This window comes from Hyaena hyaena, unplaced genomic scaffold, assembly GCF_003009895.1.
Source record: "Hyaena hyaena isolate Hyena2069 unplaced genomic scaffold, ASM300989v1 scaffold_480, whole genome shotgun sequence".
Taxonomy (NCBI): Eukaryota; Metazoa; Chordata; class Mammalia; order Carnivora; family Hyaenidae; genus Hyaena; species Hyaena hyaena.
Window position 1 is genome coordinate 596926 of NW_024081108.1, and position 20452 is coordinate 617377.

At 35.9% G+C, this 20452-nt stretch overlaps 1 protein-coding gene across 5 annotated transcripts in view; it reads left to right on the forward strand.

Annotated features, from left to right (window-relative positions):
* Nucleotides 1-20452, forward strand: part of RAP1GDS1 (Rap1 GTPase-GDP dissociation stimulator 1) — a 179687-nt gene that overhangs the window by 47174 nt on the left and 112061 nt on the right. For 4 of the 5 annotated variants that reach the window (XM_039254241.1, XM_039254240.1, XM_039254242.1 and 1 more), the window contains one exon: nucleotides 14151-14273. In XM_039254241.1, coding sequence (XP_039110172.1) covers nucleotides 14151-14273 — 123 coding nt within the window. The other variant, XM_039254244.1, reaches the window with a different exon arrangement.

Genomic DNA, 20452 nt, shown 5'->3' on the forward strand with positions numbered 1-20452 from the left:
TCGGTTGCTCCATCTTTAGTATTCTGTAACAGTTTATACGTACCTCCGTTTGAACTTAGTGTATATTAATTGTGTATGTGTTTTTCATTTATTCAGTTATGAACTCTTTAAGGGCAGGGCAATTCTATTCAACTAACATTAATTGGGTACCACCACACATTAGTTGGTACTTTGCCCTGGAGAGTTTATGTAGACAAGTAATAGATATTTTCATACAGTATCATACATTATGTAATAGAGCTGATTACAAAGTACTGGGGAAACAGAGAGCTGGATTCAAGTCATATTTTAAGAGTCTTTGAGAGTGTCACGTGTGGACTGACATTTCACCTGGGTTTGATGGATAAATGAGTATTTTATAGGTATATACTTCTACCTCTGTCTTCTCCAAACCTTGGATAATACCAACTATCTACCTTTTTCACTTCCAAATTCTAGTACCCTTCACCTGTTGGCAAAGTAAAATAAAATAAAATAAAATAAAGTAAAGTAAAGTAAAATAAAAAATAAAATAAAATAAAATCACCCAGTGGTACAGAATATTGCTGTTTCAAATTTAGGGTCCCTAACCTCAGCTGGTAATGCTTGTACATATTCCTTTTTTGTTGAATATATTTTTCTCCTTTTATGCTTACAATATTCTTTATTATCTTTCAAACCCAGCTCAAATGTTACCTTCTTATTGAAAATTTCCATGATCTTTATGGAACTGTGATTGCTTCCCACTATGTCTGTTTTATATAACCTTACTGTGGTATTAGTCACATTCAATTATAATTTATTAGCCCCTCTCTTTCTCTTATTAGACAGCCTTATGTGAGGATATGCCATTTCTTGTTTATCTTCTATTCCCAACATGGTAGGGACTTTGTAAAAATTAATTTTTTTAAATGATCTCAGATCTACTCTCAAGTCTTCACCTATCAAATAGGTGCTAAGAAGTTGGAAACAATTATAACATTGTAATTGATAAGCAGGATCATAATGCTGGATTTTGAAAATACAGTGTACTTAACCAGGTAATGGTGAAGGGTTAAGGATTATGAGAAGAACATCCCAAGCAGAGGAAACAAAATACACAAAGTCATAGTATTGGAAGAAAAAATATGGTTCAATTAGAAACTGAAAAGTTTGGTATGGCCAGCAGAAAAAAAAAAAGTACATTCAGGGAAGGGGCAAGAGATGATAAATGACAAAGGGAGTAAGGGTTCAAATTATGAAAGGACTTTTATGGTATGTGTCTTTGCTTGGGCTGCTATCCTAACAATGCCCCAGACCAGGTTGCATTTCTCACATTTATGGAGGTTGGGAAGTACAAATCAAGACATTGGTGGATTCAGTGTCTGGTGAGACCCACTTCTTGACTCAGACAGCTGTCTTTTTGCTGGAACCTCACATGGTAGAAGAAGCCAGGCATCTCTCAGGGGTGTCTTTTATAAGGTCACAAATCTCATTCATGAGAACTCCTGTTGTGATATAATCATGTCCCAAAAGGCCCCACCTCCTAATGGCACCACACTGAGGTTAGGTTTCAAGATATAAATGGTGGGGTTTAGGAGGGGGACACAATTCAATCTATAGCACCATCCTAAGGGAACCAGCACAGACAAATAAACATCAGATTTGTGTTTTGAAAAGAACATTGTGGTAGCAAGTTGAAAGAAGGGTTGGGCGATAGGCAAGAAGAAAGAGGAGGAGAACATTTTTTCTCAGAGGCAGGAGTTAAGGATAGGTTACATCATAGGTAACTTACATTGCAAGTGTGAAGGAACAAAATATTGACACTCTGAATTACCAAGAAAGGTTATTTGTTGACTATGATGGAGAATATGGCATATGTAGAGAATAGTAGATGTTTAGAATTACTGGCTTAGGAAGTGTGAAAGGGAAATGACTAGGCATAAAGAAAAGAATTGCTGAACAATGTTGAGGGTCCAGTTAAGATTGTAAAATGTGCGTTTGTTGCGGTACTAGCTATCATATTTAATAACATATTTTAAAATTGGAGAGCAGGAAGAAGTATACGGCTGGATTCAACCAGTGTCAGGGACTTAATGCAAGGTGAAATAGCTAGATAGGGTTTTAGGAAACAGGAAATACTAGAATTGATCCTTGATCAGTTCTATTGATCATTTTATTCAGAGTAGGTAGGGATGAAATCAGTTATGGGAAGGGCCGATAGATTGGGAAAAGAAGGAGTTGAATGAATAGAGGTTTCAGTGAGATTAAAAAATATTTGCTTACTAATAAGGAAATAAAATGCATGATAAAATAGAAGACTGTAATCAGAAAGTAATTTTCAAACTTAAGCTTTCAACTGTGGAACAAGTTTCCATGATGAAGGGGCCAGGACCCTGGGTATTACCGTGTGGTGGATTGTCACAGAGCAGTGGAGAATTAGGCTGTTCATTAAAGTCAGGGAACGTGAGGCCAAGTTATTAGCCACTTTGTGTAGATTCACAGTTGTTCAGAATGATGGCAGGAATTGGAGAGGAGACAGAACCTAAGAATAAGATCCAGTGTACTTGAGGGTTGGAATACTAGTGATGAGAATTGCATATCACTGGATGATAGAGGTTGAAAAGAGAGAATTGTTTTTGAGTGAAGCCGGAGGACAAATGGTTTAGAAAAGATCTTTTTGAGCTCAGAAAATACCAGCTCAAGCCCCAAGCTCTGAGTCTTGTGGTAGAAGAGGAAGAGAGTTGAGCTCTGCTTGAAAGCACTTCACAGGAAATCTCCAGAGAAGGATTCCAGCTGCAGTGAAGATGGGGAGGTAGAGTTCTGAGAGGGACTGGTGTTTGTGTACAATAGTTAAGGGATCCAAAGGGCACAGTAAAGATAGGTTCAGATGAGGTCTGAAGTTTAGGGATGGGAAGGTTCTTTAACTGACCATCTCACAATTATTCTTTTCCCTGTTACCGTGTTCTGTCTTGGGAAATTGCAGTCCATTTTCTCATTTCTGATCTTGTCTCAACCTCTGCTTAGTAGAGTCAATTCTTCTTTGACTGAAATTTCCCCTTTTGTTTTGGATTAAGCACTGTTAACAGACTTCCATCAGACTTTTTTCTCTTATCATTTAGGTAGGGCTACCCTGTGATGCCCTGCTTTCTCTCTTAGAACATTTTGCCTTGACCTTTCCCCATTGGTTTGTAGGATTTTTACAGTAGTTTGATATTTGTCTTCAGTGTTACAGAGACCTAGTCAATTACTCCAGTGCCATGATACCTGGTAAGTCCAGGACCAAGTTGAAAAACTTTCAGCACTCATTTTAGGGTGCTACATATTACCATTTCTCACAGTCTGCAAAGCACATTGGTTATTATGGTGATAGGATTGGGAGAGTAAATGTGGTACATAATGGAGAGTTGGGGCTGTTTTTGAGGATAGGACTGAGGTAGAAGATCATTTTGAAATATTGTACTTGGAAAAGTGTTCTGACATCTGCAAGATTCTGTAAGCCAAAGTAGTCTCTTTATTCTCTAAGCTATCATGGAACCTTAAGTGGCTACAAAAATTGTATGTGGGTAAAGAGAGGGAAATGGATGGTGAGGATCCTGGTGATAATAACAGACCTCATGATATGTGCTGTTACCTCCACTGTGAAATCTGTATTCTTTAACCCTGATTCTAGCCATGGGTAAATATTTTGCCTCGTCTAGCTTAGTCTGTAATACTTTCCATTTCAGTATGACTTACGAAGGGATAGTGTATAGAAAATGATAGTTCTCTGGAGGAAATGAGGTTCTAAAACAATGGATAATCATCAGATATTATGAAGATGAGGCAAATAGAAATCTAGACTGGGCTAGGTCCCTCTGACCATTAAATCTGCTGTGGTATTTTTATCAAAATAACGTAACTGTTTTTATACCAGTCTGCGTCCCTCACTAAACTATAAACTCTTTGAGGGCAAGGTATAGCCTGTATATGTCTTCTTAACCATTTGCCTAGCCCATGGTAGGTAGGTATTTACTAAGTATTTAAAACTAAGTCAGTACATGCATCTAATAACTTTCTTTAGAGTGGTTAGGAAGCCTCACAGATGTTAACACTGTAACTTAAATATTTGTAATGGTGATATCCTGCTCCTTCATTAGCTTTCAGGTTTCTTAAGGAAAGGAAAGAAGTTTCTCAAGAAATGTGGTACATGTTTCCTCACAGCTTTCATTTAATGATGTCTAATGTCTGTTGGTTTACTGATAACGTTTCAATCTCATGTGTATTTTAAGAGCTATTTAGTTGCTATTTTATTAGCAGTAATTTCAACACATAATTTACCCCCAATTTTGGTAGGTTATGGTGGTCTGAAGTCTGTTTCTCTTTTTAGAGTTTAGTGTTGATAGGTTTTTTTGTCATTGGTATAGCCAGAGTATGTTGGAAACTGTTTGAAATTTACTTGATTCTTCTCTTTTCAAAATGATTCAGTGCACTTGTAGTGCTAGACATATTTTGAATAGAATTATCAGTATTTTGCTAATTGTTCTTTACCCTTATTCTCGATGTCTCTTGACAAAAAATCATTTATGGTCTCTCAAAGTCTCTCATGACTTATTCTGTAACAATTACTGTTTCTTTTTGCTTTTAATGTTTATTTAAAGTTTTTAAAAAATGTTTTATTTATTTCAGAAAGAGGAAGAGAGACAGTGTGAGCGGGGGGATGGGGGGGTCAGAGAGAGGGAAATACAAAATCTGAAACAGGCTCCAGGCTCTGAGCTAGCTGTCAGCACAGAGTCCAATGCGGTGCTTGAACCCATGAACTGTGAGATCATGACCTGAGCCAAAGTTGGACGCTTAACCAACTGAGCCACCCAGGTGCCCCTAATGTTTATTTTTGAGAGAGACAGAGTATGCGGGGGTGGGGGGAGGGGCGCGAAGAGAGAGGGAGTCAGAATTTGAAGCAGGCTCCAGGCTCTGAGCTGTCAACATAGAACCCATGCAGGGCTTGAACCCATGAACCAGGAGATCATGACCTGAGCTAAACTTGGATGTTTAACTGACTGAGCCAACCAGGTGCCCTGGCAATTATTGTTTTAACTCACAGTCTTTTTTGTTGTTTTTCTTGAAGTGCTTTGGCTTGATATTTCTTCCATTCATGGAACTTCATTCTTTAGTCTCCCAAACACACACTTTTTAGAATAATTAACTTAAAACATATGATAGTCAACTATTCGTGTGTCACAGCATATATATAAAACGTAGTCATTCATTCCCCCTAGTAATTAAAAACCTCTACCAAAAGTTTACATAAAATTATGATTCTTTGTCATTTCAGCATTAAGTCATCTGTTCTGAAGTGTTTTTGACCTTTGTGAAATTAACATCAATACTTTTCTTGATTAGTAATATCTTCTCTTTTGATTCCTTATTCTCAACTCTTAATTCATTTACTCTTTTTTTTTTTTTTTTTTTTTTTATTTGAGAGAGAGAGAGAGAGTGAGAGAAGGTGCAAGTGAGCAAGGGACAGAAAGAGAGAGGGAGTGAAATAGAGAAGCTCACCCAGAGCAGGACACGAGCTCACCTTCAGTGGGGCTCAAACTCACCTGATGCTGGACTGGAACCCTGTGCCAAAGTCAGATGCTTAACTGACGGAACCACCCAGGCACCCTCACTTTTATTTTAGTATAGTTGACACAATGTCATATTAGTTTCAGGTATACAACCTGAGATTTGACAGGTTTATATATTACCTTGTGTTCACCACAAGTGTAGCTACCATCTGTTCTGTTACATTACTATTTTAATATCATTGACTGTACTTCTTTTATTCTAGTGCCTTACTCATTCCATAACTGGAACCCTGTATCTTGAGCCTTACTTGATAACTTTTACTTCCTATTCTCTAGGACTGTACTTGAAAGAAAATTTTAATTTCTTCCTGCAAAACTTTAAAAACTTTTCAACTTTACTGAAGCCAACATGATTTATTTTGGATTTGTTTCATCTTTCTAATAGAGCAGTAGTAAATCACTACAAATCTTGGTCAGTTCTTTGCTTCATTTATACCCTGTGTCTCTACATTCCCCCTTTTCTTTACTGTAGCCTAAATACCCCCCCACCCCTGCATCCCCTCTTTTTCTCATTATGCAGCCCTCCTCCTTTGGGGAAGCCATGAAATGTAACCCCCAAGGTTTTAGGGTCTCTTTGCTGAAATTGGTTCATGCCTAAACTAATCAGTACACTCCATGGCATGGATCTGGCCAAAATAACTAATTTAGATTAGTTCAGTTTGGGTGAACCATGGTACTTTAGGGGTTTGTTTTGTTTTGTTTTGTTTTGTTTTTGAGGAGAGGAGGAGAGGTGTGGAGAGAGAAGAAGACTTCTGTGTTGTTCTTTTATAAGATTTGAAAGTGGTATAACCATTTTTCCTCCATGATATGGGCTAATTGATAATGTCAACACACAGAAGAGGAGAGAGTTGAGCAGAGCTCAGAGAAATGCAGCAGGAGCAGGAAACCATTCATGAAGTTCACTGTACTTTCAGATTTTACAATTATGTGAATTGTAAGCTAGTACATTCCTCTATTGGAATATAAACTGGAGTATATAGTAGTTTCTGTTACTTATAGTATGTCCTGATATATACAGATTTAAAATAGATTTTCTCTTTATAAAATAATGCCAGCATATGGTATAGAACTTAAAAATACAGAAAATGTTTTTATTGTATTTTTTTATTTTATAAAATTGAAATCATGCCATGTAAGTTTAGTTTCCTTTCTTAAAAACACATTTTTTAATGTTTATTTGTTTCTGAGAGAGAGAGAGAGCAGGGAAGGGGCAGAGGACAGGGAGACACAGAATCCGAAGCAGGCTCCAGGCTCTGAGCTGTCAGTCAGCACAGAGCCGGACGCAGGCCTTGAACCCACAAGCCTTGAGATCATTACCCGAGCTGAAGTCGGACGCTTAACTGACTAAGCCACCCAGGTGCCCCTGAAAGCATATTTTTGGGCATCTTCCCATTATGTTTAATATTTTTAAATGATGTTTTTAGTGATTACATAATGTTCTTTTGAATGGCTAAACCACAATGATAGTTATCTATTGTTGGTTATTTCTTAATTATATCTTAATAAAGATGATACTGTGAGCAATCCAACTTTTCTTTCCTTTGGCCAGTGTTATAGTAATGTCAATTTTGAATGACTCCTTACCTTTGTTTCCTTTTCTGTATACATTTGTTGTTTGTTTTCCTGAAAAAATGAAGTAAATTTTATATCATGTTGACTTGTTGGCATCAAGTGTAATTTCCTTAAGTGTGTTTCTTGGATCACTTTTTTTATGATGCTCCATTCAGAAATGATTTATTTGAGAAAAATGTATACTCCTATTATATGCGTACAGTAAACATTAACAAATTAAGGACTTTAAAGAATCCTACAGATGTCAGATCTCTAGCTTTCTTTATGTTTTCCCCTAAGGTGTTTGGCTTGCAGAGTGGAGATGGGTCATTTACTGAAAATATTGCTTCACTGTGTTTTACTATCACCTCATTCTCTTAATTTGCTATAGAGACCATATTTTCAGTACTTTCAGCTTTTAAGTGAACAATTCTAGTTATATACTCTGCTTTAATTGCAATCATGAAGACACTTCTTGGTGTTTACTTTCTCAGTAAATATCTTTCTTTTCTTTTTTAACCACAGAACTCTTAATTTTTTAGCAACTGTTTTATAACCTAGTTAGTAGTAATGTTAAAGTAATCAAACTACTAGATCCCCTTGCTTTTTCTTGCAGTGATTTCCAAACACATGACTTTTCCCACTCCCACAGCTTACATTATCCCTGGAGTTGAAATGACTGCAAGACTGTCAGAATCATTTATTGTAATTTTATAAAATGACTGTCACAACTTATTCTTTTAGTAAGACCTGTTTCTGATGGTGAGTCATTGTGTAAATGGGTCTTTGTTCTGCCCTTTTTCTTTTCATGACTGCATACATTTTCTCACTTGCATTTCATGTTCCTTTTATTTGCTTAAAATCCTTACTGGAGGAAAAAGTTTCTCACAAGTTAAAGAAACTGTTTTATTCATTCCCTACTCCCCACTTCATATATTTCCATTTTTTTTAAAAAACATTAATTTCCTATTTGTCAGGCTCTTATTTTAATCTTCTTACAGTCAGCATACATTCCTCTTATGTGTTTTAAATCTGTTTTAAGCCTGCCTTGCTTTCTCTACACTTAGTTCCCATTCTTTCCTTCAATTACTGCCTTGGTTTATCTCAAAATACTATACATCCTTTTATTACTTCAGTTCTTACTCCTGCAAAATATGTCAAATAAAAATATTTTTCAGGGCACCTGGGTGGCTCAGTTGGTTAAGCATCCAGCTTCAACTCAGGTCATGATCTCATGGTTTGTGAGTTCAAGCCCCGTGTTGGGCTCTGTGCTGACAGCATGGAGCCTGGAGCCTGCTTTGGATTCTGTGTCTCCCTCTCTGCCCCTCCCCATTCATGTTCTGTCTCTCTCTCTCTCAAAAATAAATAAGGATTAAAAAATGTATTAATATTTCTCACATAATAACTTGGTGAATCTAGTCAAAGTATTGTCATCACCACACATCTAAATAAGTTGTGGTAGGAAGAGCACTGGACTGGGAATCAGAAAAACTAGTTTCTTTTTCCTTTTCCAATACAATCTTATCATGTGGCCTTACTTGTAATATTAGAAAAAGATAACCTATAATGCAGTCCTACATGACTGTTTTAAAAATGATGAGATAATGTCTTTGAAATTGCTTTGAAATTTAAAAAATGCTCTCAAGACACATTTAAAGTAGTTGTTATGCTGGTCAGATATCATTAGGAAGATTGATTGGCTTTCAATCTTTAAATTAAAACACTGAGTTGGAGTAGGAATTACCTAAAGTGGTGGGTGGCATTTCAGAAGGAAACATGTGCAGTAGGAAGGTATAAAATAAGACTAATTTGTTTTACTGTAAATAATTTAGTGTGGCTAGAGTGTAGGAAGTCAATGGAAGAGTAACAGGAGACAGATGTGCTTGACTGTTTCATTAAATGTTATGGTGGATCATTTAAAAGATTTCAGTAGAGAAGTAACATGAAATTTACATTTCCAGAAGATTAGTTTGGTGTCATTTTAGATGACAGATGAGGGGATAGGGGCTGGAGTTAGGGAGACTCTTGAAGAGGCTGTTGGATTTAATAAAGGTCAGAACTGAGAACTTGAAGTAACATGGATGTACAAAGGATAGATGCAAAAGATGCTGGTGAGATGGAATCTGTGGAGCCTGTGTTTTTTATTAAATGTGATAGAAAAGCATTTACTAAAAGAGATATATTTATAATCATTCAGGGGCTTCTGGCTTAGATGGGTGCCCTGCCATTCACTGAGATAGAGACTAGTATGAATTTAATGGGAAAAGGGTAAATTTAATTTTGGAAATGTTAAATTTGAGGTATTTGTGACATATGCAAGTGCAAATGCTTTGTTTTCAGTTGGATAAAAGAAGAGAGGATTCGGGGCTTGTTTATGTGGTCATCAGGGATGCCTTGCAGTTGGGTCAGACGGCCTAGGCACAGGACCAGGTCTCTTGTTACACCCTATTCTAAATATCTACCCCTTGAGAAATACATATTTCCCCAGGGAAGGAAACACATGGCCCTTTGAGTCATGGTTCCTATCCTTGTCCTTGCAGTCAATCCCAAATCTGAATCTTTTCTTCATAGTCATAAAGATCCTTTGGACCTGTAATACAAAGATTCCAGTTCTGTATTCTTCCCATAATTCTAAGTAAAATTTCACACATTTTTTATTACTCTAAACCAATTCTATCAATCTAATCTAGATACGTTTTTAATCTGATAGAGTCATAGGAATAGCAGTCATTATTTTTGTTTTCTAATTTGGAGTTTACTATAAATTGGTTACCAGATGCATTCCATTAATTTATTCTCATGTAGTCTATCTGCTGACATAACGTCATAAATTCAGCTTATCTTAGTAACATACCTGAACACCCCTTCTTGATGTGTAACTGTAAACCCAGCTATTTTAACGTATTAACAGCTTTGTTGGGAATTTTAGCCTTTCTAGAAGGAATTATGAGTTCCTTCTCATTCTACCTAATCTTCTACCAGGTTATTGGCCTTAAGAAGTTCTACAGGTATTTCTTTAACTTCTCCTGTATGGCACTGTATGGCATTGGCATTGTAGCCTGGGTTCTTGATTTATTCTTCTTTCAAGTTTCTCTGATCCAAATGCCTGCTTTTCTTGTTCTTTCCAACTCCGGCAGTTTCATAACTAAGTTGCCTCCTTGCCATCAGGAGATCGGGTGGAGTGTGGACATAGGACGGCAGACACAGAATGAGTGCTTGCATAACTGCAAAGACTACTGTGATGGATGTGATTCTTGAAGTACTGCCCCCAGATACTACTGTAGATTAGCAATTGTCCTCCATGTGTGGGCCCTTCAGAATTCAAGGACTGCCAGCTGCCTATAATTTGTAGACATAGTCGAGCATTTTTATGACCACACCTAAATCTGAAGGGGGAGAAAGATGTTGAATTGATTGCTACAAACATTTAAAAGGAGTGTAGTTAAAATGTCAATAGTAGTCTGGCTAAAGATGATGAAAAGTCTACATTTTTTTTTTTAACAGACTCCTGATCACAGTGAATGATTTTACAGGTAGCCAATCATCTCGATTGCAAACACTAACTGGTGACTACTTCTTAATGTTCTTTTAAAATTATTTCAAGAGTACTCACAGATATGAGAACATCTTTTCATTCACAGATAAATATACATTTTGAGATGCAGTAGATTGCCAGTGCAGAATGTATATATGAAAGTATAGTCTGAAACTTTGTAATTATTTACTGTACAGTGGCATGTTAGTGGTAAGCACTATTTGGTTCTTTATGTTTTTATGCCAAAGGAAAGAATCCCAGCTGTTTAATTTAAAATCGAACTTACATAGTATTCCCATGCTAGCAGGTTAATAGAATTCCTATTAGATTCTTCTAAACAGTAAATCAGATTTATGTGAAAAAAACAGATTTCATTTTCCCTTTTATTTCTCTGACGATACCATTAAAAAATACTATTTCCAAATCTTTCATTCATTTTAGTACAAACTATTTCCCCAATTACTTGGATTGTAATCTGTGGCAAGTGTCATCAGCGTGTAAGAGTTTTGTATTGTTTTGTTTTCTTTTTTACCCTTTGCCCCTGATAGTTCAGCTCTGATGTTAAGCCATTCTTTCAGTTATGATTAAAATGAGACATGCATGGGTGATTTGCACTTAACTGCTCGCCTCCACACACACAAATGCCTCAGCATCACATCTAATTGTGATTCACGCTTTATGCCAGACTCTTGCTGTCATCCCAGCACCAGCAGATGGTGGGACAAGACCCCTGGGGCAGTCTGCCCCAGCATTCTGGAGATGTGCATCTTCCGGTAACAATGGTCAGAAAAGGAAGGATTTTAATATGGCGCATGGAGTTTAGATCTTTTTGGCTTCTTTGAGAAAAAATCAGTTAGTGGATATTTGGTGTCTGATTTTTAGGTAGTACTTTAAAAACTTATTTTTTAGTCTAAGAAACAAAATAAAAGCAAAACATCACATTATATTTTATAAATATTCTTGCTCAAAGGGCAGCTTCTGTGTTTAAGTCCCATCATGGGGTAGTTTATGTTTGTAATAATCTGAATTATAAGAAACATAGTAAGAAACTGTACACGAAAGAACAGCTTTCCCCTATTCATGCTCAAGTAAACTTTCTGTTAAAAAAGTACTGGTGGATGTCAGATAAGGCACATGTTGATTTGTTAGTGTCATAGAATCTGAAGTTGCTGTTTATGCTCTATGATAAGTATGATTAGTGACTTTAGGCAACTTTTACTTCATCTTTCTGGGCTCTGTTTCTTCACTTAATAACTGAAGTTGTTTTAAGATATCCCCACAATATCCTGCTTATTGTAGTACATAAAATATAGGAAACTAAACTAGTATCAGCAGTGTGAAAATGTACTGGGTTTTATGGTAGCAACAGCAAATGCATGGGTGGAGTTTCAACATTGAATAACCTTGGTTACTTATCTGTAGTGCTGATGTCATAGATGAATACACGCACACATATAACCAATTGCACATAATTTTTTTTAAGATAATAAATCCATGGAAGTACAGTTTTCCTTTTCTTCAACCATCTCACAGTTCTCCTAATGATGTTAAGAGAGTGTTAAGGTTCTTTAGTTCAGAATCCTCTATAGTCAAAGGTGCGCAGAATGATGGTTTTTAACTTTTTTGACCAGACCTATAATTAGAAATACATTTTACAGAGACACATAAAATTACACGTGCATGTGCATACACATGATTCAAACTAAAGTTTCACTGTTTTACCTCACTTTGGGCAATTATTTTTCTATTCTTTTGTTGTTGTTGCAGATGTTATTTTTGTTTCTCTCTTTTTTAATGTTTGTTTTTGAGAGAGAGAGAGAGAAAGAGAAGAGAGAGAGCACGAGCGAGTGCACAAGCGTGGGGGAAGGTCAGAGAGGGGGAGACACAGAATCCGAAGCAGGCTCCAGGCTCTGAGCTGTCAGCACAGAGCCCAGTGCGGGGCTCAAACCAACAAACCGCGAGATCATGACCTGAACCAGTCAGATTAACCAACTGAGCCAACCAGGCACCCCTTTTATTTCTCTTTCTAAGAAATTTCTGCTGCTTGTTCACCAAGCCAGAGTTCTGAATGGGCATTAGGACCCACAATTTGAAACACACTAAACAATCAGCACTTACCATAAAGAAATATATTATATTTTTGGTAGACTCTCAAATTATTCTATTAAAAATGATTTACTGGGGCACCTGAGTGGCTCAGTCAGTTAAGCATCTTGCTCTTGCTTTCAGCTCAGGTCATGATCTCATGGTTCATGAAATCAAGTCCCACATCGGGCTCTGTGCTGATGGCATGGAGCCTGCTTGGGATTCTCTCTTTCCCTCTCCCCCTTCCTCACCTTCCCTCCTCTCTCTCTCTCTCTCTCTCTCTCTCTCTGATCCTTGCTGGTTGTGAGCACCTGCACACAAACCCTCTCTCAAAATAAATAAATAAAACTTAAAAAAATGATTTTCCTGTTGATCATATCAGCTGTCATTTAACAAGAAATCTGTAGAGCTGTCTCTTATTTGTACAAACATTTAAAAGGAGTGTAGTTAAAATGTCAATAGTAGTCTGGCTAAAGATAATGAAAAGTCTTTTTTTTTTTTTTTTTTTTAAGGATATAAAGGATACAGAAGACTAAATTGAAATAGAATGTTTTAAAGAGCTTTATAACTATCGTTAAATACATGCCATTCCTCTTCATTGTTCAGAATCAAATGGTAGTTTTAAGTTTTGTTTCCTTGAGTTTTTCTTTAGTTCCATCATTCCAGTTATTCTTACTGTCTTTTAATAGGTCTTGCTTTCAATAACAGGTTAAAAATAATGAAGTGGCATGGTTTCATAGAAAGGCTGTTTCTATTTTAACAAATAAGAGAAAGAAAAAAGTAGGGGACTCCTGAATTTCTGTATCAACAAATAGACTTCTGAATACCATGGCCTTATTGCTGTTTACTGTTTCTCTTCTTCATTAGTGGTTATTTGAATGAGTTATATGAAAAACATAGTAGTTATTGGAACTGTATTGTCTCCTCTATATGATTCCATATAAAATGATATAAGGTGAATTATTTGCTCATTTAATTGTCATTAAAAAATCTCTATAGGATTGTAGGAAACCATAGAAATTATATATATAATGGTATGCTGTAAACAATTCAGAAGGGAAGTAGAAAAAAAAGCCTTCTTAGTCAAAATAGATCAGGTTAGAACTAACACTGAAAAGAAATTTGATATGCTAATGGTATGTTCAGAAAGGATTCCTTTATAATCTGATTTTAGGTACACAGAACATTGTATTATTAAGTGTTTTGTGCAAACAAAAAACTTAAGATAAAAGCAGCTTTTTGAACTGAAAATTATAAATATATTTATTTAGTGTAAATATATATACACTTGAACATACGTAAGTAATTTTTATTATGGATGGTGAAAATTCTTGAGTACTTTATTGTAGGTAAATACTGTTGTCAGTATTAGTGTTGAAGATTTTCATTAAAGGTCTTTGTATCTCTTTCAGATATGGAAACAAGTGAAAAAATCCAAGGAAGTGGAATACTTCAGCTGTTTGCAAGTCTGTTGATTCCACAGTCTTCCTGCACAGCCAAAGTAGCTAACATCATAGCAGATGTAGCCAAAAATGGTGAGGTTTTCCTCAAGAACTTTTCTGCTGGGAACATCTTCAGTTTTACACCTCACTTGTCAGTATGTTTTATTAATTTATGTTTTAATTTTGTAGATTAGACATTGTCCATTTCTTTCTATTTCTCTTTTCTTTGACTTTTCCCCCATATAGTCGTTTAAAATGACTATAGTTATAGTCATTCTATTCATACATTTCCCATTTGCTATTTCATTCCTTGAGGGTAGAATTAAAGGGAAGTACTACTAGTTCCTGCTGTGCCTGTGTCATTTTTTACTTTGGTAACAGGATTCTTGAGCTTGCCATTGAGTCTTTCATCTTAATTGTCACAGGAGAGCTTACTTTTTTCAGTGTAGTATATGTTGGTGTGTAGTATAGCAAGATAAACTTCGTTTTTTTTTTTTTTTTTTAATAGTCTAGCCTATCCTGCTAACATTGTCCCTTGGCTCTTAACTGCAACAGTGCAGCTGGAATACTGTTTCTGCACTGACCTAGGTAGGACACCCTTCCTTCCTTCCTTCCTTCCTTCCTTCCTTCCTTCCTTCCTTCCTTCCTTCCTTCCTTCCTTCCTTCACTGTTTCTGCACTGACCTAGGTAGGGCACACTCCTTCCTTCCTTCCTTCCTTCCTTCCTTCCTTCCTTCCTTCCTTCCTTCCTTCCTTCCTTCCTTTCTCTCTCTCTCTTTTTATGTTTTTTTTTTTTTTTAATGTTTTTTATTTGTGAGAAAGAGAGAGATACCATGAGCAGGGGAGGATCAGAGAGAGAGGGAGACAGAGAATCCGAAGCAGGCTCCAGGCTCTGAGCTGGCTGTCAGCACAGAGCCCGACGCGGGGCTCGAACCCACAAACCATGAGGTCATGACCTGAGCCAAAGTCAGACATTTAACTGACTGAGCCACCCAGGCGCCCTAAAACATTGGCTTCTTAAAGCCATTTTTAAGTATAAGGGTTTTACTTAATATAATGTCTTTAGTATGTCTCAATTTTCAAAGTTTGGTATTATTTTTAGGCCTTTTATTTTAGTAATTTGTATATATTATACTTTTAAAAAAGTTACAAAAATTCTGGCTTCATATGCATAATCAGTGTGGCAGGTGGCATTGTAGAGTACTAGTATGTGTTGGTTTTGGCCCAGATAAACAACTTGTTCATGTGTGTTACCAAAAAAAATTGCCATGAAATTTTTTCATTTGTTTAGAAGTTCTCAAAATGTCTTTCAAATTCCAGTGAGGTTCTGTATTGGTAAATCATTTTTTGGTTGTTAGCTCTAAACTGGCCACCTATTGTTTGTATGTCATGTCTAAGTTACTGTTAAGTATATAATCACTGTGCTGTACTTTGTATTTGAGCTGGTCCTAAATATTCAGATTCCTAATAGTTTGGGAGTATTTAGTGTACTTCAGACATATTTGAAGTGCTCTGAATAGATAGCCTGGGGGCAACAAAACATCCCAGAAGCAGATCTAGTTTGAAAATGGAAACCCTTCCAGAAGTTGTTGGTTAACTTAGACCAACCACTACATGAATCTTCTTAGATGCAATACAGCTTGATTTATTTTAACTTAAAATTTTTTTATGTTTATTTATTTATTTTTTTAATGTTTATTTTATTTTTGAGACAGAGAGAGACAGAGCTTGACTGGGGGAGGAGCAGAGGGAGGGAATCACAGAATCCTTTGCAGACTCCAGGCTTGGGGCTCGAACCCACAAACCATGAGATCATGACCTGAGCCAAAGTTGGCTGCCCAACTGACTGAGCCACCCAGGTGCCCCTGTCTTTATTTTTGAGAGAGAGATAGAGTGTGAGAGAGAAAGGGACAGAGAGAGACAGAGACACAGAATCTGAAGCAGGCTCCAGGCTCTGAGCTGTCAGCACAAGCCTGATGTGAGGCTTGAACTCATGAGCTGTAAGATTGTAACCTGAGCTGAAGTCAGATTCTTGATCCACTGAGCCACCTAGCAACCCCCAATACAACTTGATTTTTAAGAGGACATGGTTTATTTTTATAACTTGATGAGTTAACTTGATGAGGACTACAAAATCAGTTATTTTCTTAAAGTCTTTTCTCTTTTTTTTCAAATATTTATTTAAATTCTAGTTAGTTAACATACAGTGCATATTGATTTCCAGAGTAGAATTCTATGATTCATCCCTTACAACACCCTGTGCTCATCATAACAAATGTCCTCCTTAGTACCCATCACCCATCTAGCCTATCCCACACCCACCTCCCTCTATCAACCCTCAGTTTGTTTTCTATCTTTAAGGGTCTCTTATGGTTTGTTTCCCCTCTCTTGCTCCCCCCCCTCTTCATCTGTTCATCTGTTTTGTTTCTTAAATTTCACATATGTGTGAAATTATATGGTACGTATTTTTTCTGACTTATTTCACTTAGTATAATACACTCCAATTCCATCCACTAAAGCCTTTACTCTTAAGAATGAGTCTACATACTAATTATAGCATAAATTTAGAAATTTTGGATAGTAAATTTTTGTAAAGTGGATTGCCATTCCTCTGTGATCTTAATATCAGTCACAATAATATTTTGTCACAGTTCATGATAACTTTGCTGCTATAGGTTGCTTCTAGTAATATTTTATTAGATGACAGCTATGTTCTAAAGACATAATAGAATTTTTAGCGTTTATACTTTTAATCAGAGGCTTGTTAAGGTCATATCATGAACCTCTACTGGTTAAAATAAGTGGGATACATTTATATAGTTATTTTTTGTTTAATCACCACATTGTTTTTGTAAGTGATTGGCTGAGAAAGTAAATTAGAATCTTCTTTTAAGAACAAATAATATCTTCAGAAATGCAACATAACCCCTCAGAGTACATTAATTGGGCATGTATTTCTTCCTGTTAGAAACTTGATGATGAAAAACGATTATATGAACTAGAGTTAAAAAGAGATTGGAAGGTGATTTGTTCATCTCCACTCTGCATTTTATGTAACTACAGAGGAGAAATATTAGCATATACTTCATATATTCAGATTAATCTTAAAATATAATTATGTTTAAATTTGTGCATACAAAATCCTCCAAAAATTAGCATACTAATGTTGAAATTTAAAAGGATTAGCAAGAAGTTTCATGGGCAAGTTTAATGTTGGAGCATAGCCATTATCATAAATTACAGTAAAGGATTTTGATGCCTTTAAATAAAATATTGCCCTATACAATACATTTAAGACTTATTTGAGGCAAAGAAAAAATAAGCAAGATAGGAGGTGTCTATGAATGTTTTCTCCTTTTCAGAATTGTATTGTCAAGATATAATAATAATTTCCCAAGACTGGGTGCCATTAATATGCCTACATTGTGCCAGGAGTTATGTTATTTCAAATTTTAATAACAACCCCATATGAGATAGGATTATTTTATGCACGAGAAAACAGGCTAAATATCTTGCCTATCTTTACATAGCTAGTAGCTGGTAAAGCTGAGATTCAGACACTTACGTGGGGTGCCTTGGTGGCTTGGTTGGTTGAGCATCCAACTTTTGAGTTCAGCTCAGGTCATGATCCCAGGGTCATGGAATTAAGCCTCACACTGGGCTCTGTGCTGAGCATGGAGCGTTCTTAAGATTTTCTCCCTCCCTCTGCTCCTCTCCCCAACATGTTTGTTCATTCTCTCTCTTTAAAATAAAAAAATTTTTAAAATATGTGATAGTCTTTGGAATTTATGCTCACCTTGTTATATTCTTCTTTACTTCTCTTCAGTAAATGAGATATTATGATAGCAGTGGCAAATGTACTAGTGATTTGAATGCCAGGATAGCAGTGTATGACCTGAAAGATTAAGCTGATAATTGAAGTTAAAATGTGTAAAAAGCAAACTAAAGGTCAGTCACTTGACTTCTGTTCTTTTAGGCCTCCAAAACACTCCTTCCCTGCCTTGGACCATCAACATCAGAATCACCAGGAACTTATTAGGGTGCAGATTCTTTGATCCTCTCACTCAGACCTATTGAATCAGAAACTCCCCCATCTGGTTTAACAAGTCCCCCAGTGATTCTCATGCCTCCAAAGCTTGAGAGCTAAGTCACAATCTAAAGTAATATGGAATCAGTAGTTTAGATCAACATTATGCTTTTTTCTCCCATCTGTATAAAAGTCTTTATCAAACTTTTCCACTTCAGTGCTCCCAACAACAAAAGAATAAAAGTGTACACCTAGGATGGACTAGAGAGGGCAGCACCAGAAACATGGAAGTCTCCCATTTTGTCTTGTAAATTTGTTTTAATTTTGCCCTCTACTTTGTAACAAGTATATGTTTATTTTAGTATTAAATATATGTATGCTTTAGAAAAGTTGTTGAATAAAATTAATACCTCCTACCAAAAAAACCCACTAGGTTGTCAGGTAGCTTTAAGTATTCCTTGATATTACAGTGTTGGAAGTTTAACCTCTGTCATTTTGTAAGAATTAGTAACAATTACCAGTATTACCTTTTTTTTTTTTTTAACAAAAGGCAATACAAAGTATAAACGAAAAATGTGACTTCAACAACCTACATATAAAAGTCATGGCTTTTTATATATTTATGCCTCATAGTTTTCCTTGTGCTTCTAGTGAAAAGCCATAAAAAGCTAAGAGTTAATAATTATAGTAAAGTTATTAGAGAAAATTCAAACTCTGAATATACTTACTACTTAGTATAACAAACATTAAGGCAGACTCTAGCACTCTGTTTTTATTTGGCTTATAGAGTTTAGTTTTAATAGATTTGGTTCCTTCTGGCAGCTGAAAGTGGTAAAAGTATATATGTGTATGTAAGGCTTTTAATATTTGATAAACAGATACGTAAAGAGCAGGTTTTATAAAAAGGAATGTTTATTTTATGGTTTTTACCACAGTACTATACTTCATGATGATGCTAAATGTATATGTATTTCAAGTAGGTTTGGGAAAGTAAAAGCAAAAAAAAAAAAGGAAGACTGGATTTAGAAAGAAAGAGATATTCTATCAAGCATATTAGTGTTTTGCTACAATCAAAGGAAAAAAATACTCTTAAGAAGAAATCAACTTTATGTTAATAAATTTGGGTTGATATTGAGATAGAACAATGCCTATTCCTTAAAAGTTGTATATTGAATTTCTTCATTGAAGTCCACACATTATTGCAGAAAACAAAATAAGTTTTATCTTGTATAGACACACATACATGTGTACAAATACTTAATGGTTTCTGCCTTCTGTTGCATAATGGCTTCCACAGACTTTGGTTTATCTACTCACTGTCATTCTGAATGTATCTACTTTCAGCTTTTCTCTGACAGTCCTTCCCTCACTCCCTAGGAACTTTTCAGTTCTCTATCTGGAGTTAAAAATTTTAAGACAGGATCTGATTTTTTTTTTTTTTTTTTAGTTCATCACTATTATCCTGTTTAGTAGATTTTTTTTTCTTAAGTAGGCTCCATGTCCAATATGGGTCTTGAACTCACGACCCCAAAATCTAGAGTCAGGTACTCTATCACCTGAGCCACCCAGGTGACCCATTTAGTAGACTTTTTAAAAAAATGTTTATTTATTTTTGAGAGAGATAGAGCATGAGAAGGGGAGGAGCAGACAGAAGATCTCCTGTCTGAAGCAGGCCTGGCACTGTCAGCACAGAGCCTGATGTGTGGGGCTTGAACTCACAGACTGTGAGACTATGACCTGAGCTGAAGTCAGATGCTCAACTGACTGAGCCAACCAGATGCCCCAGAGTATACTTTTTGAAGTAGAATATCTGATAGGCCAGCTTGTATATAGTTTGAACTTGAGTCAGAGTCCATCCAGCTATGATCAGGTAATAGGTGCACGCAGTATGAACTAGGGATGTGTGTCATGGGAACCCCTTTGAACAAGGAAGACTGTCACAGCCATTCATTCTATGATATATATTATATATAACATGCAATTATGTTATATGTGTACTATGTTACTTATGTTAAGATATATAATATCTTAAGCATATTCTTTATTAAATCTTTGTATATTTTTACAAATATTCATCTAAAGTATGTAACTTCTTATCTTTAAAACTAGGTAATGAGGGCTGCACTCCTCAGTTAAACAAATTGGCTAAAAAGCAGATTTTGGAAGGGAATTTGCTTTTTTCAGGGACTGACAGTGTTGCCTTCACATTGAAAGCTAAGGAATATTACTAGTTTTTACTTTATTTT